Source organism: Fundulus heteroclitus, chromosome 8, assembly GCF_011125445.2.
Source record: "Fundulus heteroclitus isolate FHET01 chromosome 8, MU-UCD_Fhet_4.1, whole genome shotgun sequence".
Taxonomy (NCBI): Eukaryota; Metazoa; Chordata; class Actinopteri; order Cyprinodontiformes; family Fundulidae; genus Fundulus; species Fundulus heteroclitus.
Genome location: NC_046368.1, coordinates 30,612,079 through 30,629,857, shown reverse-complemented (window position 1 = coordinate 30,629,857; position 17,779 = coordinate 30,612,079). Strand labels below are relative to the sequence as shown.

The 17,779-nt window shown below is 38.9% G+C and overlaps 2 protein-coding genes across 4 annotated transcripts in view; both read right to left on the bottom strand.

The window, feature by feature from the left end:
- Positions 1 to 8,097, bottom strand: part of LOC105915535 (versican core protein) — a 36,986-nt gene extending 28,889 nt beyond the window's left edge. The window contains exons 1-3 of the mRNA XM_012849676.3: positions 7,862 to 8,097; positions 4,386 to 4,463; positions 1,972 to 2,367 (exon numbers count right to left, since the gene is read on the bottom strand). Coding sequence (XP_012705130.2) covers positions 1,972 to 2,367; positions 4,386 to 4,458 — 469 coding nt within the window. The 5' untranslated portion in view covers positions 4,459 to 4,463; positions 7,862 to 8,097. The remainder of the gene's footprint in view (positions 1 to 1,971; positions 2,368 to 4,385; positions 4,464 to 7,861) is intronic.
- A 1,810-nt stretch (positions 8,098 to 9,907) lies between these two features.
- Positions 9,908 to 17,779, bottom strand: part of xrcc4 (X-ray repair complementing defective repair in Chinese hamster cells 4) — a 52,289-nt gene continuing 44,417 nt past the window's right edge. For all 3 annotated transcript variants that reach the window (XM_036140550.1, XM_036140552.1, XM_036140551.1), the window contains exon 8: positions 9,908 to 10,704. In XM_036140550.1, coding sequence (XP_035996443.1) covers positions 10,602 to 10,704 — 103 coding nt within the window. In that variant the 3' untranslated portion in view covers positions 9,908 to 10,601. The remainder of the gene's footprint in view (positions 10,705 to 17,779) is intronic.

Here is a 17,779-nt window from a genome sequence, read left to right as displayed (position 1 = left end):
AAATATTGAAATTGTCCAAAATGTCCTGGTATACGTAGGTATTACGAATTCCTTTCAATAGGATTTAAGGAGGCGAGCAATGACAGTGCAGTCAGGCAGGTAATCTCCTGGCAAATGTCAAAATAGGACTCCTCTACTGGATTGCCAGATGGAGAGGTATGCTTCATTAACCCGGGAAACACATCTCCCCTGCTTTAGAGTCCAGTGCGCTTTACAACACTGCATCCGATGGCTTGCATTGCATTTGTTGATGTATGGCTTGTATGCAGCTGTTCAGCCATGGAAATAAATTACGTGAAGCTCACTACTCACTGTTTTTTTAGCAAATCACCAAGGCCACATGATGTTTGGAGGTCTGTGGCTATTCAATTTAAAGAAAGTTGATAACCTCTGTGCTCTATCTGCCTTAGCATTTGATGACCTGATGTTGGATTTAATGTGACCTCCATCTTTATAGCTGAGCTGCTGCAGTTTCCAATCTCGGCCCCTTAATTATAATACCACTAACAGTTGGCTGTTGAATACTTAACAGCAAGAACTTTCTTGCTGTTAAGTCCTCTTCACAGAAGGGGGCAGTAGTCTGCAAATTTTGCTCTCTCTCTTTTTTCTTCATAGTAGGTACACCTGGTCTGGCGTTCTGTTAGCTGTGACATCATCCAGGGAAGACAGCTCACCCGCTACTACCATCTAATGTAGAACAGATTACTAGATCAATGTGTGCTTCTGTGCTTTTTTGTCTCTCTTGTTGTGTCTCTGTTCTGTCTTCTGTAACCCCCAGTCGGTCGAGGCAGATGACCGTTCATACTGAGCCTGGTTCTGCTGGAGGTTTTCCTTCCCGTTAATGGTGAGTTTTTCTTCCCACTGTCGCTTCATGCTTGCTCAGTATGAGGGATTGCAGTAAAGCCATGGACAATGCAGACGACTCTCCCTGCGGCTCTACGCTTCTCCAGGAGTGAATGCTGCTTGTCGGGACTTTGATGCAATCAACTGGTTTCCTTATATAGGACATTTTTGACCAATCTGTATAATCTGACCCAATCTGTATAATCTGATTGAACTTGACTTTGTAAAGTGCCTCGAGATGACATGTTTCATGAATTGGCGCTATATAAATAAAATTGAATTGAATTGAATTGAATCGAGTGACAGACAATGACAGGGCAGTAACAACTCATTTGCAGCATTAATTAATCTCAGGGATTAGTCTCACTCATAAGGGAGTAAGCAGATAAATAAAATCCCATTATTGTACCAATGAGGGGAAATGTGTCTCTGCGTTTAACCCATCCCTCAGGGAGCAGTGTGCTGCCAACACTGAGTGGCACACAGGGAGCAATTTGTGGTCGAGGGTCTTGCTTGGGGACCCAGAGCGAAGGACTGAGTTTAAAACCGTCGACCTTTAGGAGCTCTCCAAGACGCAAACATCCGGCGCTCTAACCACCAGGCCACCGCTCCCACCGCTGAGAACAACCCTAACAATGTTGAACTGCCTTCATCGACATACCCAACACCTCACCACAGGTTTGCTTGCTGGGGAAGAGGGTTTAAGAGCTAACCACGCTCCAGTGACTAGCCAAAAACAAAGCCAAGCAGCAGCTCATTCTCTGTTTTGTACCTAAATTAGGCAAAAGGTCTATTGTGATGTGTTACAGAGCAATGGAGATTTATTGGCCTGCAGACGTTCCTGAAGAATTTTTGCTGAATTTTGTTTACGCGATAAGCAAAAAATAAATATCATGAGATCAATTCCCTTTTTACTTCTAGCTAACAAGTAGGAAAACAGACAGACTGAACATGTTAAGAAAGCTTTGAAGAAAACAGCAGGTGGACAGTTTTACTTCATACATTTGTTAACACCTTTAGCTTTGAACTCTGCCAGTAGTAAACATCTGGAGGCAGTCAGTGAGTTTGTAGAGTCTTAAAACAGTCTGTTTATTTGCCTGTAAAGAGTACATAGAACCTTTTACTCACCGGATACGCTGAGGCTCACTATGTTCTTGGTGTCCTCCAGTCCATGTGTTGCCTTGCAAAGGTACAACCCTTCATCACTTCTCTGGAGGTTGAAGATTGTCAGTGAAGCGTTCCTAATTAACAGCGGGTGGTCGGGCACTGACACTCTACCCTCAAACTCCGTCCCCAACTGCATGTTTGATCCCTGCATCACCAGAATCTGCTTGTCCTTTGGCTTTTCCAGCTTCAACCACTGGACTCTGAAATCCTCGTCAAGAAGGCGTGTGTGTGTGTGAGTGTGCGTGGCACTGCTGAGGGATGGCAACATGGAAAGGTCGCACGTCAACACCGCACTGCTACCTAGAGAGCCAGCGACATGCAGGCTGCTAGGTATCTTTGCCGTTGTTTGGGGAGAAGCTGCAAAACAAATTAGAGTGAGTTTGAGGACTTTGAAGCTACATGCATCATAGAAAGTACTTCAATGGATGGAAGAGTTGTGTTTTCTTGCAGACAATCAATACCAGTCAAATCTAACGGAGACAGGAAGCATCATTGAAATCCGACAACAACGGTCAGACTCAACTGTTGTGCAAAGGTTTGGTGCAAATACAAGATCAAATGGTCCCATATCAAATGTTACAATTTATTCAAGTTACACCTTGAATTTTTGCTACGTTAAAACCACAAATTTCAATGGATTTTATCGTTTTTATGTTATTATGCGTGAGGGTGAAGAGGAAGAAAAATGATATATAGTATGTCAGAGGAGCGGGAGCTTGAGAACATTAGTGAACAGTCCACCTCATGAGGACCAAGGAACACAGCAGACGTTAAAAGTTATGAGGCTGTTTTAAGTAGTTAGGTTATAAAACCACATCCCCAGCTTTGAACATCTAACAGAGCTATGTTGAATCCATCATCTAAAGAGTATAGCACCTAGACTGACAGTCAGTGCATCTAAAGCATTAATAAGAGAGCTGTGGTTACCCCTAGAGGAGCAGCTAGAGCTTGCATTGCATTTCCTTCGGTATTCATTCAATATTTACTCTCTAAAACATGGTGGTGGCAGCATTAGGCTGTGAGCTTTATTTTCCCCAGCAGAGATGGAGAAGCTGGTCAGACATAACTTGAAAAGGAAGGTAATTAAACAGGGAAATAAAGGAAGGAAACCTGTGTAAAGCTGCAAGAAACATCGCCTAAAGGATTTGCAGCTGAATACAAATGTGTTCTACACTTTCAATTAAATTTAATTTCTGAAGACATTTTGAAAACCTTGTAAAACTTTTCTTCTACTTTACAATGATGAAGGACTCCACGATAGTCTCATATAAAATCCCAATGAAATTAATTTGATATTTGTGGTTATGATGGACAAAATGTGGAAAGGTTTAAGGGGTTTGAATACATTTCCGAGGGTTGGAAAATTCCAGGTTGTTGCCCATTTTAACTGAGTAGTTTAGCCCTGATTACTTCCCTATATTGCCGCTAAACATTTTTGATAAAAATATATTTTTTTTGTCTAAAACGTCTAAAGCAAAACAAAGACACATTTCTAATCCATGGTCCAAAAAACTGTCGTCACCCACTTTCAGTAACCAGATTTGTTCATAAGAAAACAAGGGAAAAGCGGTACATATGAAGATATATCTACTAATGTTGGTTGTAGTGGCACATGGAAACACAACATTTAAGTCTCATTTGTATGTATATGTGCACCTGTACATAACTCCCACCTGCAACATGTACATAATAACAACAATGGAAATAATATTTATTCCTCCTTTCTTTACACTCTGCTCATTTCACCATTGCAATATTGTCTCAATGTGTCTGCTTATTTATAGTGCGTTTATATGTGTTTTCCATACTGCAGACCGTGTTTGATTTAATTACTACGTCATTGTGTTATTGTACCATTGTACAAGTAAGCATACTGCGAGCATTGTACAGTCCAGAATCAATTTCCTCAAATCTGAACACATACCTGGCAAATAAAGCTGATTCTGATTGAAATGTTAAGCAAACCTGGCTGGACACTAACAGCAAGATTCCTCCTGTATATCACAAAGAACAGGATTGGTTTCCATCAGTAAAATAAACTGGGAATAGTTAATTATGAATCACCTGAGTCCTTGTATTGTAGCCCCAAAGGGGATACAACGTCCTGTGTTCTATTTTGGGCAGGTCTCAAGCCTGGATAAATGTAAATGATTGAAGCAGGAAAGGCATCTGGTATAAAACCTTAAAGCTGTTCTACCATGATGTGGATGGGAAGAGAAATGGTGTAGGAGTTATCTTGAAGAAGGAGTTTAACTGGAATGTTCTCGTGGGGCGACAGTGGCGTAGAGGTTAGGGAGTTTGATCCCCCGCTCGAAGAGAGATTTGATTGGTGCAGATCTCGATGGAGCTGGAAATGGTTTCTGGACTTAACTTACCTGGGTGAGGATGAGCGGAGCAGAGGCACACAAGACAGAGCAGGTGTGTGAAGATGTGTCCAGTCATCTCCATCCAATCTGTGAGAAACAACTGAAGGTCAGTGTCATGGAGCACTAGAAGGTCATGCATTTTGTTCTTACCTAATCTTATGGTGCACTCTGCAGATTTGTTTGTTTTATCTTTTCCCAACATTTCTTCCTGCATACTCAGAATTTGTATGTATTGATGACACTTCTTCCAAACATATATTTAATTTATCACTCTATAACTCTTTTTGCAAATAATATTCATAAATCTATAACTATTTCATTATACTTGTTTATGCTAAGGTTATTTGGATATAAACCAAATACAAACCTTTTTGAAGATAAGGGTACCTGGATTTTTTTTTAAATGTTTAGAATGCCTCTTCATATCTTGCCAACATTTGGCAATATGTCCCTCCCAAAATACAGTGATAAAGAGAACCTCTATTTATCACTTCATATTTAATGCAAATGTTAGTTTTGTTGTATTTATTCAATCTGAAGTTATATATGTCCCCATCAACCAGCTGTACTACAGCAATTTCAAACGAGCTTTGGTAGATTCTGGTTTTGGCCTTATACATGTTCTCTCCCATTCCTCCACTCAAATGCCTCATGTTACTTTTCTCTCCATCCCTCGAGCCACTCCGCAGATGTCTTTGCACATTCATCAGCCAGGCATTTCTGTATTTTAGAAATTAAGCCCTCTCCAGACTGTTCTTGGTCTTTATTTATTTTTTTCCAAGTTGCACATTAAAGAGATGTATAATGTTTGATTTTCTTGTAGTCTGATTAAGCTTCTCATCTGTAATTATTTTAAAGGTGTTTACAGGGGTATGCATTATATGTATCAGCTACCTCTTCAAATGCCATTAGTACATCCTGTGGATTAAGATCACTTATTCTCTCCAGCTATTCTGTCTCCTATCTATTCTTCCTGAAGGTGAAATTCCCCCATATTGGACTGAATCCAGAAAAGGAGGACGTTCCCCTCATGTTTTTCATCGAAGGGTTATTTCTTTACATATATACCTTTTTTTAGATTTTTTTTTTGTTTGTTTTTTTGTATTTGCTGAGTGCAGATACATGGAGACGATAAGATTTAGCCAGAGTTCCTTCTTCTCCTTCCAGAGAGGAACAACTCTTTTAGTGAAATGAAACATTGATGTTCTTAACTGTGCTGCTCAATAGTACAAGACTGGGTTGGGACATTTAAGCTCCCTCTCCCATCAAAGGGCAAGTAAATGGCTACAGGAAGGTCAGGGAACATCTATTATTATGCAAAAATCTATATATATAATCTCTTCAGGTCAGAGAAGAAGTTACTTGGTGGAGGGAGCAAAGAGTTCTGAAACAATTACAGTAGCTTAGGCATTGCATTATTTTAAAGAACCTGTACTTTCCTTTTTAAAGACATTCAGATCATGTGTTGTGAGTTAGTGCTATATAAATGAACTGGGCTGAAACTGAATTGAATTGGTTGAGGGAAAATAATTACAATCTAAATCTGCCAGGAATAAAAATCATTTTAGAGTTAAACTGTACCTTTTAGCTGTGCACCCCGTTTTTGTTTTGTACTCGATTTTTAGTCAACAACAGGTTTTCAATTATACACACAAAGGTTGCTTTGTACTCAACACCCTAGATACCAATCTTGACATGGTTACAATGATGTGAGATATTAAAGATACGGTTGCAAAAAAGACTGGATATGACATGATTCATGTCAATCACAATTCAACTTGTTCTTATTGAGTGCAATGCCACGAATCAGGAAGAAGCAGTGGAACTACACGTTGCAAATAAATAAGTAATAGTACAAGTTATTGAAAAACAAAATTTTAAGTTAGGTCCCACCAACCTTTGCCATTGAACACAGGAGATAGGCTCTATAGGCATTCATTCATCCATCCAGATGGATGACCGTTTATCATAATGTTACCTTTTATCATGCAGTGAGCAGAAAAATAGATCAGATCAGTTAAGATGGGATCTTTGTAGCTTAGGTAATGCAGTTATACACTAGTCTTGTTGTTACAATGTCAATCATAGCTCAAGTGTGGCTAGAATAGTAAAAAAGGGACTAAAGCAATCAAAAAAAATGGTGCCCACTGCTCAGCACTGTGTTTAACCAACATGGCACTGGTGTTTCTTCAGGAATATTAGTATATCCACATATTCAGGCCAAATTAAACAATGCTGAACTTATGAGTTCCTAAAAATTTTACTTTACTTCACTCCCTCCAGGTCCCTACCCAAATCATAGGAGTTGCTACTGAAAGAAAATACTTCTCCACACAGGAATGGCAGCAAAAGAAGAGCTGTAGAGGAGTTCATTTACATACTTAACTTTTTCAGGGCCAACGAGATGTTACTGCTACAATAATTTACAATTTGATGCATCAATTTTGCTCAAAAACTACATGTTCTCACAGCTACTTGACCATGTCCATGAATCAGAACATCCAGTTGATGCTAACACAAGAACATCTCACAGCTTTCTTTACACTCATGCCCAGTAAACTTGGGAAAGACGAGGAAGTTCACAATAATACAACAGGCAGTAATACATGGACGACAATACCGGTGCTATTACAGCACAGTAATTCTGCAATGATCGGTGCAATCATAAATGGCAAACATAAATTTCCTAACCTCAAATTTAAGATGGCTGTGAAAAATCTTTTTGTGATATTGCAACTGTTTTTCAAAGCTGTCGAGAGTTGCAGGGCTCTTTTTTAACTGGTTGACGTTTGATCAAAACCTTCATTCATTTAGAGGATGGTTTTCCCAGCATGGTAATTACTTTAGTGTGTTATCATAATAATATTCAGTGAAAACATCCATGTCCTGAAACCAAAAAAGGCTTAATTATTAAACTAAATTATTTGTTGTAAAGGTAGGTGAAGAACTGAATGTGATTGTTTTTACATAATACTCGCATAAACTGTATGCAAACTTAATGTAATCTTATAAAATCATACAGTAAACCCAAACAAATTTAAACTAATCTAGAAGCAAAGTTACCCTGACATACGAAATATTTTGAATAAGTTTTTATGTCTTTATGGGAAGTGAATTAACTTCAACACACATAAATAACTGAAGGTTTTAATATTGATCTTGATACAAACTGACAATAGATAACAACATTCCCATCAGCAGCTCTGATCCAGCCCAGAGATCAGCTGCCAGTGAATGTAAATGACATAATTGGTCCCCAGTGTCCATTTACTTAATGAGTTTCTTATTTACTGGGCTCATGTTGTCAACATGGGAAAATTTACAACCACCAAAAATAAACGTTCGAATGAGAAAGCAGCAAAGATATAAGATTCTTTAAACATTATCTTGAGAAAATCACTCAGAAAATGTAACCAGGGTTGAGAGACATTGCATACAATACAGTGTCCAAGAAACAAATTTGCTTCGTTTTACCCTTTTCCTACCTTAGTTTCCAAAAATTCAGAGGGATGTATCATTTAAAAGTTTGCGAATCAAACTTCCTGTAGGTCCCCAAACAAACGTCTCTCCACAGCTCCTCTTTAAGAGATGTCCTCGCCACACACTAGGCACTGGCTGCAAGTCCAGATTCACTTTGCACCAGCTATTATCCCCTACGAGGTAGAGGAGGAGCCCACAAAACCAATGATACAACCCGACTGGGAGACTGGGAGGAAGAGAAGGAAGTGAGAGTATGACCAAGAGAGAGTGAGAGAGAGAGAGAGGAGGGTGGGTAAAGGGAGGGAAACAAGAGTGGAGAAACTAAGACAAGGAGGAGTGAGTCACAGGGAAATTCTAAAATACAGTGAAAGCAAAAAAAGGGGGAGATGGGGTCTGCAGGTTTACAACCCCAAAGGGAAAGCAAAAATACATAAAAAAAACACAACTGAATAAAGAAATAGACCACAACATATCACATTATATTTGTGTTACATTTCACTGCAGAATAGTAGCAGCAATGAGTTAACTTCTTCATAAAAGACTATTTTATGCCAGATATATAAAGATCATAAAGCTTTAAAACCTCTGGAATGTTTATAAACAAAGTTGCAAACATATTTTCCAAGTTTAACAGGAAACAAATTGTGACGGTACACCCTGTTTCCCCCCCCATCAACCTAGTGGAACCAACCTTTGGTTCCTTGGTTTTAGCTGGACTCAGCTCAAAAAAAAAGCCGACGAATGCCAGACAAATGAGTGTGTATGTATACTTGGAACCTTTTGGCATTTTCTAACGCCATGCTGGTCTGTAGTTAATCACTTAAAGATTCTCCTCGGAGTGAAGCTGTTTGCGCCTGTACCCAATCAGCACTTTGTCATTCTTAATCCAATCAGATCAATTCATAATACCTGTCAATCATAGTCATACTGACCTTTCTCGCTGTCCCCACTGAAGAGAAGCATCCCCAGAGCATGATGCTGCCACCACCATATCTGATTGCGGGGATGATGTGTTCAACGATGTGCTGCGTTAGTTCTCCACATAGCGGTTTGCATTTTGGGCAAAAAGTTCAGTTCTGGTCTCATCTGACCAAAACACCTTCTTCCACATGTTTGCAACCGTGTGTCCCCAACATGGCTAATGGCAAACGGGACTTATTATGGTTTTCTTTTAGCAATGGCTTTCTTCTTGCCACTCTTCCATAGAGACAATATTGTAACACTAAAGTTATCCTGTGGACAGATTCTCTAACCTATGCTGTGGAGCGCTCCATCTGGTCCATTTACCACAGGCCTCTTGGCTGCCTGTCTGATCAGTGCTCTTACTTTTGTCTAGGTAGGTTGACAAGTGTGCCATACTCTTTCCATTTCTGGATGATGGATTGAACAGTGCTCCATGAGCTGTTCAAAGCTTGGGAAACCTTTGTATACCCTAAGCCTGCTTTAAACGTTTCCACAACTTTATTCCGGACCTGTCTAGTGTGTTTGCTGGACTTCATGATGCTGTTCGTGCCCCAATATTCTCTGGGACCGTCACAGAGCTGCTATATTTGTACTGAGATTACACACAAGTGGACTCTATTCAGTCATTAGCAATCTTATGGCAACTTCTAAAGGCAATTGGTTGCACTCAGAGAAAAGGGGGCTAAATACTTTTGCATACTGTACTTTTCAGTTTATTTGTAAAGAATGTTTTAAATCATGCATAGATTTCTTTCTACTTCACACGTGTATACCACTTTGGTTGGTCTTTCACGCAAGATTCCAATCAAATATATTCATGTCTGTAGCTGTAATGTGACAAAATGTGAAGTTCAAGGGGTATGAATATTTTTGCAAGTCACTGTGTTCCTAAAAATTACATGGCCTTTTCTGTAATGGGGACTTCTACAAAATGTTGTATAAGAAGATTCTTAGCAAAGCTTCATGTATTGTGAAGTTTAACTTCAGTCTAGAAAGAAGCAAACAAAATACTGTTTTCTCAACATAGTACTGCTGGAGCAACATTAATAAGATAACTGCTGAGAAAATATTTTAGAAGCAAAATCATATAGGCTTGTTACAAATCTTTATTTAACAGCAAATACAATTCATTGTGAAGTTGTTAATAAATTTACCGATGGGAAAGATGGATAATTCTACGAGCAATGATGCAATACGAAGCTGCATACTACAGATAGTGCCTAACGTATTGATAAGGTTGTGTTACTTTAGAATCACAGTAAGAAAATCAAAACTGAATGAAAAACAAAAAAATCTATTTCTGAAGTTATAGAACTTTATAAAGGTTTTATCTAATATCTCTGTAGCAAAAGGTGGTAATAAAAAAAACATCTTTGTTGTTCTTGTTTCTGTATTTAACAGCATACAAAAGGGTGAAAAGCCCCAGAAAGACTAAGGCATTTATATTTTTACACATTGTAAAATAAACTGCTCATCAGAACAACTGTGACATTAATCAGACTTACATAACGCGGTATAAGTACAGTAACTCTTCCTTTACATGTACACTGTTCTTTTATTTAATATGACACCCATTCAAATTACATTCCAGTTCACAGGGATTTTAGCCAAAAATATGTATATTTTATGAATGCCTTGATTATCAGTATCCTCAAGTACTAAAATATATCATATAAACTTTCTGTAGCAGCAGCCAATTATAAACAGGTTTAGTATCAGAGAAAAAAAGATGTCTGTGATACGAAAATAATTGCAGCAGTTATGGAACTGAGTCCTTTAAAGTCAGAAATCATCAAATAAATCTTCAGCTGCTGAAGTTGCTTTTGAAGCATCTGGAGAGGGCTGGGGAATCTGCAGCTGACTGGATGCTGCACAGGAGTCCGTTCTGTGGAGTACACACAGACACACACAGAGGGAGAGCAGGTGAGTGGGCTAATGAACCTGGTCTACAGGAGAGGGAGGAAGTGTGTCATGTGGCCAATCAAGTGAAAGCTCTGCCGTTCTGACTGCATGTAGATGGGAGGGAGTGTCTGTATGTGTTACGTGTGCATGAAATCCTCAATTTGAAAAGGTTTACATGAGTGGTCCTGAAACCTTTCTGCTTCCAACCCACAAGATGCAAATATGTCTAGTAAGTCATTTAAATTAGTATAGATACAACATCCATCATGTCAATTACTTGCTACTCTTTTACTATGTGTAACATTTTTAGCATAAAAGTTTTACGAATAACATTTTCCATTTTTTTATTTGCAATTTCAACTGACAAGCTTGCTGATTTACTAATTGGGGTCCCAGTTCCTAAATCGTCTCCAGCAGTTACACAAGTCAGCAGGGAATGGAAATTGCACACAAGTAGAACAAGAGTTGAAGGCTCATTAAATCATGAAATTATGACTTAATTTTTTTGTTTATACAAAACACTTTTTTATTATTTTGTGATACAGTGTGACCCTGAAGAACAGTAAGAAAGGATCAACAAAGAGGAAGACCAAAGAGGGAAAGGAAAAGACCATCACAAAGTAAACACAAAACTCCGTCAGCTGTGATAAAACTGTGTTCTATTTTTCTTTCAAATAAAAATGACTGATCATCATTCCTCTCAAACTCCATCCAACTGTGACAGATAGAGATTCATCCTGAGCCAGGTTCTGCCTGAAGTCCTGCTGTTAAATCCAAGTTGTTTCCCTCCACTGTCACCACATGCTTGATCAGGAAAAAGGATAAAAATTAAATGACTCCCTTAAACAGCTTCCTTAGATATATACCGTTTTAGCAACTGGCATTAGATGTTTGACAGAATGTGACTGCACTGTTTTATAACTTGATCAAATTGGGTGATATGTAATTTGATCTTAGAGTAGCTAGGTGATTAAGTGGTATTGGAATGAATTGATTTGGACTTATGAATGATCCTATGAAAGGTAAATGGCCTGTACTGTACTGAAGTCCAAGGAGTACAGGGCGACTGTGGCTTGATGAGTTGAGTAGTCGTCTGGCAATCAGAAAGTTGTGGGTTCAATTCCAGCTTCCCCTTGCCACTTGTCGATGCCCCCCTGGGCAAGGCACTTAACCCCAAATTGCCTACCGAGCTGCGTCTCGGTGTATGAATGTGTGTGAGTTAAAGAGAGCGTCTGGGTGAATGTGGCTATAGTGTACAGCACTTTGGGTGGTCAGCATGACTGGAAAAGCGCTATATGAGTTCAGTCCATTTATTTTACAAGGACCCCAAAGCACTTCACACTTCAGTCATTCACCCATTCACACACTGGCGGTGGTGAGGTTGTAGCCGCAGCTTCCCTGGGGCAGACTGACAGAAGCAGGGCTGCCAGACAATCAGTGCCACTGAGCAAGTGAAGTCTCTTACCCAAGGACACAAGGACAGAGATGGACGAAGCAGGGGTCCCAACCTGCAACACACTGGTTACAGGACAATCTCCTACCTCCTAAGCCACTGTTGCCCATTATATAAATGAGCTGGGGGGTTTTAATAAGCAATTTCTATAAATTGGGGCTATACAAACTAAGTTATTGGCAGAACTCAATGATCTCCCATCTAGAAACCTATGAAAGATGGACGCTGTCCGAGATGACATGTCTCAAATTAGGCTTTATTTTGAAAAATACTCCTCATTTAGGATGTTAATATGTGGTTGAGAAAACTGTTTTAGGTTGAAATTAACATTTTTAAATCAACACTTACTCCTGGTCTAATTAAAGACCTGTTTGGCAAACTACCATAAAGCACTGGTCTTGTCTTGGTCTACAGACCATCTGGACCCTTATCATGAGATGTAAAATTGTCAGGGGACGAAAAGTTCAGTCTGTGTGCACCAGTCACATCTAATTCTAAAAATGCACCCAAGAAAACGAAGAATCTGGATTCAACTAAACAGGCAGACAAGCCAAGGCCTTCTTCCTGATTTAAACCTTGCAACTCTTCTCACCTTCCTGAATCTAAAGATCAACCTGAGGGCCCAGGACGATCCATCATGTACCCTATACCTTTGTTCTCTAAGCTTGGCTTGCTGTACCTATTAAAAATGTTGACAACATGAGAAGAAAAGTGCAGTGTGAGAGAAGAGAAAAGAGGCCCAGAGCTTGTTTAAATCATTACCAACTGCATTTCGGGCACTTCTGGAACCAGTTAAGTGCAAACAACAGAAGTGTTTCAGTGGACAGAGAAGTCTTTGCATGCTGCAGCAGAGGAGCACTGGGGGAGGCATGATGACTGCATTTTTTTTTTTTTTTTTTTTTGCCCCAAGGGGTGAGGTTAAATCCGGGTGGCGAGCATGTCGGAGACCCCACAGGGAGCTGATTGGAGGACAAGTTAGAGCTGCAACACATACCATAATAATGAGTTTGTTGCCAGTTGAGAAGCTACACAGGACTATGGACTTTAGGAAGATTTGTTCCATCCAAAAGAAGAAGCAAAGGCAGCTTTGGCAGCTGATGTGCACTATATTACCAACAGCATAGGTTCACTTTATATGCACAAACTTTGATGACATTCCATTCTTAATTTTCTGAACTATGGGGGTTGTTTGAACTGGCCTGGTACCACAATGAAGGTAACACTATAAAGAATACTTCAGAATTCAACCCAAGCACTAATCGGAGACAACAAACTTAAACAAAATTGGAGAGAGTAAATTACTCCCTGGGTGGAGGTCCCTTTGAAAGTGTGCTTTGAAATTGTTAAGAATAATTTGACATCCAGTAGCAAGCTTCTAAAATGGATAGGCTAGAGATTTGTATCCCAATAAAACTGATGATAGATTTAGAAGCTAGGACCATGGTCCCTACATGTTATTAGAAATATTAGAAAATAAAATAAAATCAAAGACCAATTTGGCTTAGTAAATCAGAACTTTTATTGATTCTTGCAACTGAGACATTATTTAGGGCATGACATAAAAAGGGAAAGCATTGAAATTGGATCTGATTTCAAAATTATATGCGGAAGTAGAATCGTTAATAAAAGAGGATACAAGATATAAAGAACAGAAATGGGAAGAAGAAGCAAAAATTATTTTAACAGAAGAAAATTGGGAGGCTATTAACCAACAGATATGAAAGGTAACATACTCTTTAATATGGAGGTGGCATGAGTGGAAAAATATGAGATATTTCAGAATGCCAGCTCAAATGAAATATTGCGATACAAAGTGTTGGCGTGGTTGTGGGGAAAGAGTTGCAGACCATACTCACCTTTTCTGGAGCTGTCCTTATATTGAGAAGTATTGGAAGGAGCTTAAACGATATATGGACAAGGTCTTTCAGACGGATTTCCCATTCACATTTAAAACACTATTTAGAACTAGTTGATATGCAGGATTAACACAAAGTTAGTATGAAAATGTTTCAAATAATGATATTGGCAGGGTATATATATATATATATATATATATATATATATATATAAGGGCTGGGCAAGTTAACGCGTTAATTTCGCGTTAACTTATTAGACTATTAACGGCGATATTTTCTTTAACGCGCATTAACACATGTTGCTCACATGCTTTTATTTTGTGAAGGTCTGTTGCTGCGGTGTAGGGGTTTGAATCAGAACAGTAGGTGGCGATAATGCGCCAATAACCTCGCTGTCAGCCCAGCCTCGGATTCAAAGAGGAAGAAAGGTGCTGGCCGGGAAAAAACAAAGCTGACATGCGGAAGGCGGTGTTTCCCGCAGGAATTTGCTTAGGCGAGGCGGTGAGTTGGCGAACGGAACAAGTTTTGTGTGGAGCGGAGCGGGGGCTGCATCGACGCCGTCAGTGAAGTCGCTTCTCGTTTCAAAGTATCCATGTGTTTTTGCCTGTTTTTCCCTACCATTCACTATATGCACGCGAGAAAGCAACAACAAAAAACCGCGTGTTAACGTGGAAATAAACATGCAAGCCTTTTGAGTTAGCAAGCATTTCAGTTTAAAGTTCTTCCAGCATGGAATATGACAGAAACAAGTTAGTTGTAACCACTGCCAAGTTAAACTTTGGTATTGAACATAAAATGGTAATGCTGCTCCCTGCGGTTACCCCAGAAATTGCCTGTTTTTGGTAGATTTTTTCCTCATAAAGAGAATTCCCTGTCAGTGGCAATAAGCTTTAACTTTATTATTATAGCTATTTTTTATTTTACATGTTTAAGTTGAGCTTTACACTAAATATGTGTTACTGATAAGTGCTACAAATGTTACAACACTTTTGTTCATATGGCAGCAGAACATTAAAATAAAAGTGCTCTTTACACTACTTTTGAATTTATTCTTCGAGTTTGTAAATACAATGCGATTAATCATGATTAATCAGGCAAATTATGTGATTAATCGCGATTAAATATTTTAATCGTTGCCCAGCCCTAATATATATATATATATATATATATATATATATATATATATATATATATATATATATATATATATATATATATATAGTTCATTTGTTTTTAAAAATTATTGGAAAAATTATAGGAAAAAAATCAGATTTTCAGGTGTGAAAAAAAGGAAGTTGTTAGCAGATTTAACACTGTGATCCTGTGTTAAAAAATTCTGACATTATACTAATAAACAAATAAAGAGAAGTGTTCTTTTCATTATACTTACATTTTAAATGAACTGAGTTTTGACGACTTTAATAAATGACACTCAGAAGAAGCTCATGTATGATGTTTGAACAGGATCTATTTAAGAGTTTGCATTAACCTTTAATCTTCAAAACAACAATATTACCATTCCTTACCATTTTGTAAGTTGAACACACTCCCAGCAGTTTATCCCACTTCCTCAGATGAAAAAAAGAGAAGTTATGTTTCTAATGACATTCAGATTCTCCTTCCCGCCTTGTTTTAGTCTCTGTTAACACGTCATTTAGCTTAAGTGGTTGTGTACTCAAAGGAAAGTTTTTCCCATGAAAAGATACTAACAGAAACTCACAGTAAAACACTGGCTGTCCTTGAAATATGCGCTGGTTCTGTAAGTGATCAAATAAGGCTTCCAGCCATCATGGATAATGACTACAAGACACTGTGGTACTGGTGCCTCACTGTGGCTTTGACTTTTGCTGTTAACTAGTATGAGCACAGTTCACAGTTCCCAAGAGGAGTAGTACTCTGACAGAACTGTAGTGAAAACATAAAAAGACAGTTGAAAATCAAATATTCCTTAACTCAGTTTTCTGAAAAGGCAAATGGTGCTGATATGCATGCCCTTTCAAAGATTATTTTGGCACTAGTGGCTTTTTTTAACAGAATCAGACAGAAAATGTGCAGACAGAAGAGGAAATACAGATAGTGAAGGTCTCAGCAGAGGAGTTCTGGATCTCAAACCCAACTTAACCATTTCCCAGTTCGAAGTTTAAAAATCAGTGTGACTTTCAAACACTTTAGTAGCCTGTTCCCCGCATAAAGTTGCATAGTACTGAGTGAAAGATCTGACTGGATACTAATTGAGAGAAAGACAAAAAACTGGAAGTCCTGTTGCCGTGCAGAAAGATGATTCTGGGTTTAAATCCTGGCATGGCATCTTTCTGCATGGAGTTTGCATGTTCTCCCTGTGCATGCAAGGGTTCTCTCCAGGTATTCCGGCTTTGTCCCACCCTAGAAAAACATGCCTGTTAGGTCAATTAGTGTCTCTTAAATGTCCTTAGGTGCGAGTGTGTGCATTATTATTTGTCCTATGTGTCTAGATAGGAACCAGCCCCTCTGCGATCTTGCATGGATAAGCGGGTATAGAGGATGGATGGATGGACAAATAAATACATCTTAGTGACTTTAATTACATTTTATGCTGCAATGCAGCCATATTGGATTTTGAGATCAAGACTGGTGAAATCATTAAACTCTTCCTCTTGGAATTCCAGTTCCTAGGGAGTTTCGTTAACACGGAAAGCCAGATTGATAATGTGTAGCACCATTGGATTTGTTCTACACATCATCAATCTGGGCCTACTTCCATCAAATCCGTACGGGGAAAGGAGGGACATTCAGCAGAACTCTTTGAGCTGATTGGACACTTAGTGGCTCCCACCCAAAGTTCGGTTTTAGCCAATCATAGTATCAAATGAAAATATCATAAAAAGCAGGCCCCATGAGAAACCACAACAAGTTACGCTAGTAAAAGCATGCTTATTTGGATAGTGACAGTTGTGGATTCTGACAATACACATGATAGCAGCAGCTAACCATGCATCCTCCGGTACTGCCATGTTTATTTTGGTTCAGCTGTCGGCTCGGTACCTCTTGCTTCTGTCACAGCTTTATATCCCGCCTTTAACCATAATACTGCAACGTGATTGGCAGACAGCTAATAAATCACAGCCTAATGATGGTGGAAACAACTGATGGAATATCAGAGTGGGTGTATTTTATCACCAAGAAGGTCCTAAAGGACCAAAAGGCTAACAACTGTAAAAGCCTCTTGGTGCATGACAACATTGTAATACATAGTAACAGGTTTTTTTTAATATATAATGAAGTCAGCATGATAAAATGAGGAGTTTGGATGCAGCAAAGTTCTGAGAAACTTCAAAATATATGCAAAAGGTTTCTGATTCAGTTTAGTATCAGGTGACTTATTAACAAAATTGTGAATTCACAAATGTTGCAAATAATTTCCCAGATTTTGTAATGCCTTCAATTACTCATCCCTGTACTTGTGCTCATGTGACCTTTTGTATAACTTTATTCCGGTTCCTTCTGCCAGTAAACTTTAAGTTTCTTCTTCTTTAAACTTTTTTTTTTAAATAGAGAGGTGAAAATTGAAAGCAAGCATGAAGACCACCCCTGCCCACTAACAGCCCATCCCAGGCCTTCTCTTGTTGCAACTCCTGTTGGCAGGCCGGAGCAGAGCAACAATCTGTTGTCCAGGCAGCAGCAGCTCCTCACTGACAGGCTGAGGATGGAAGACAAACTAACAGCCCTCTGAATGCTGCACAGTTTACACTCAGCAGCACTTGGAAAAGCTT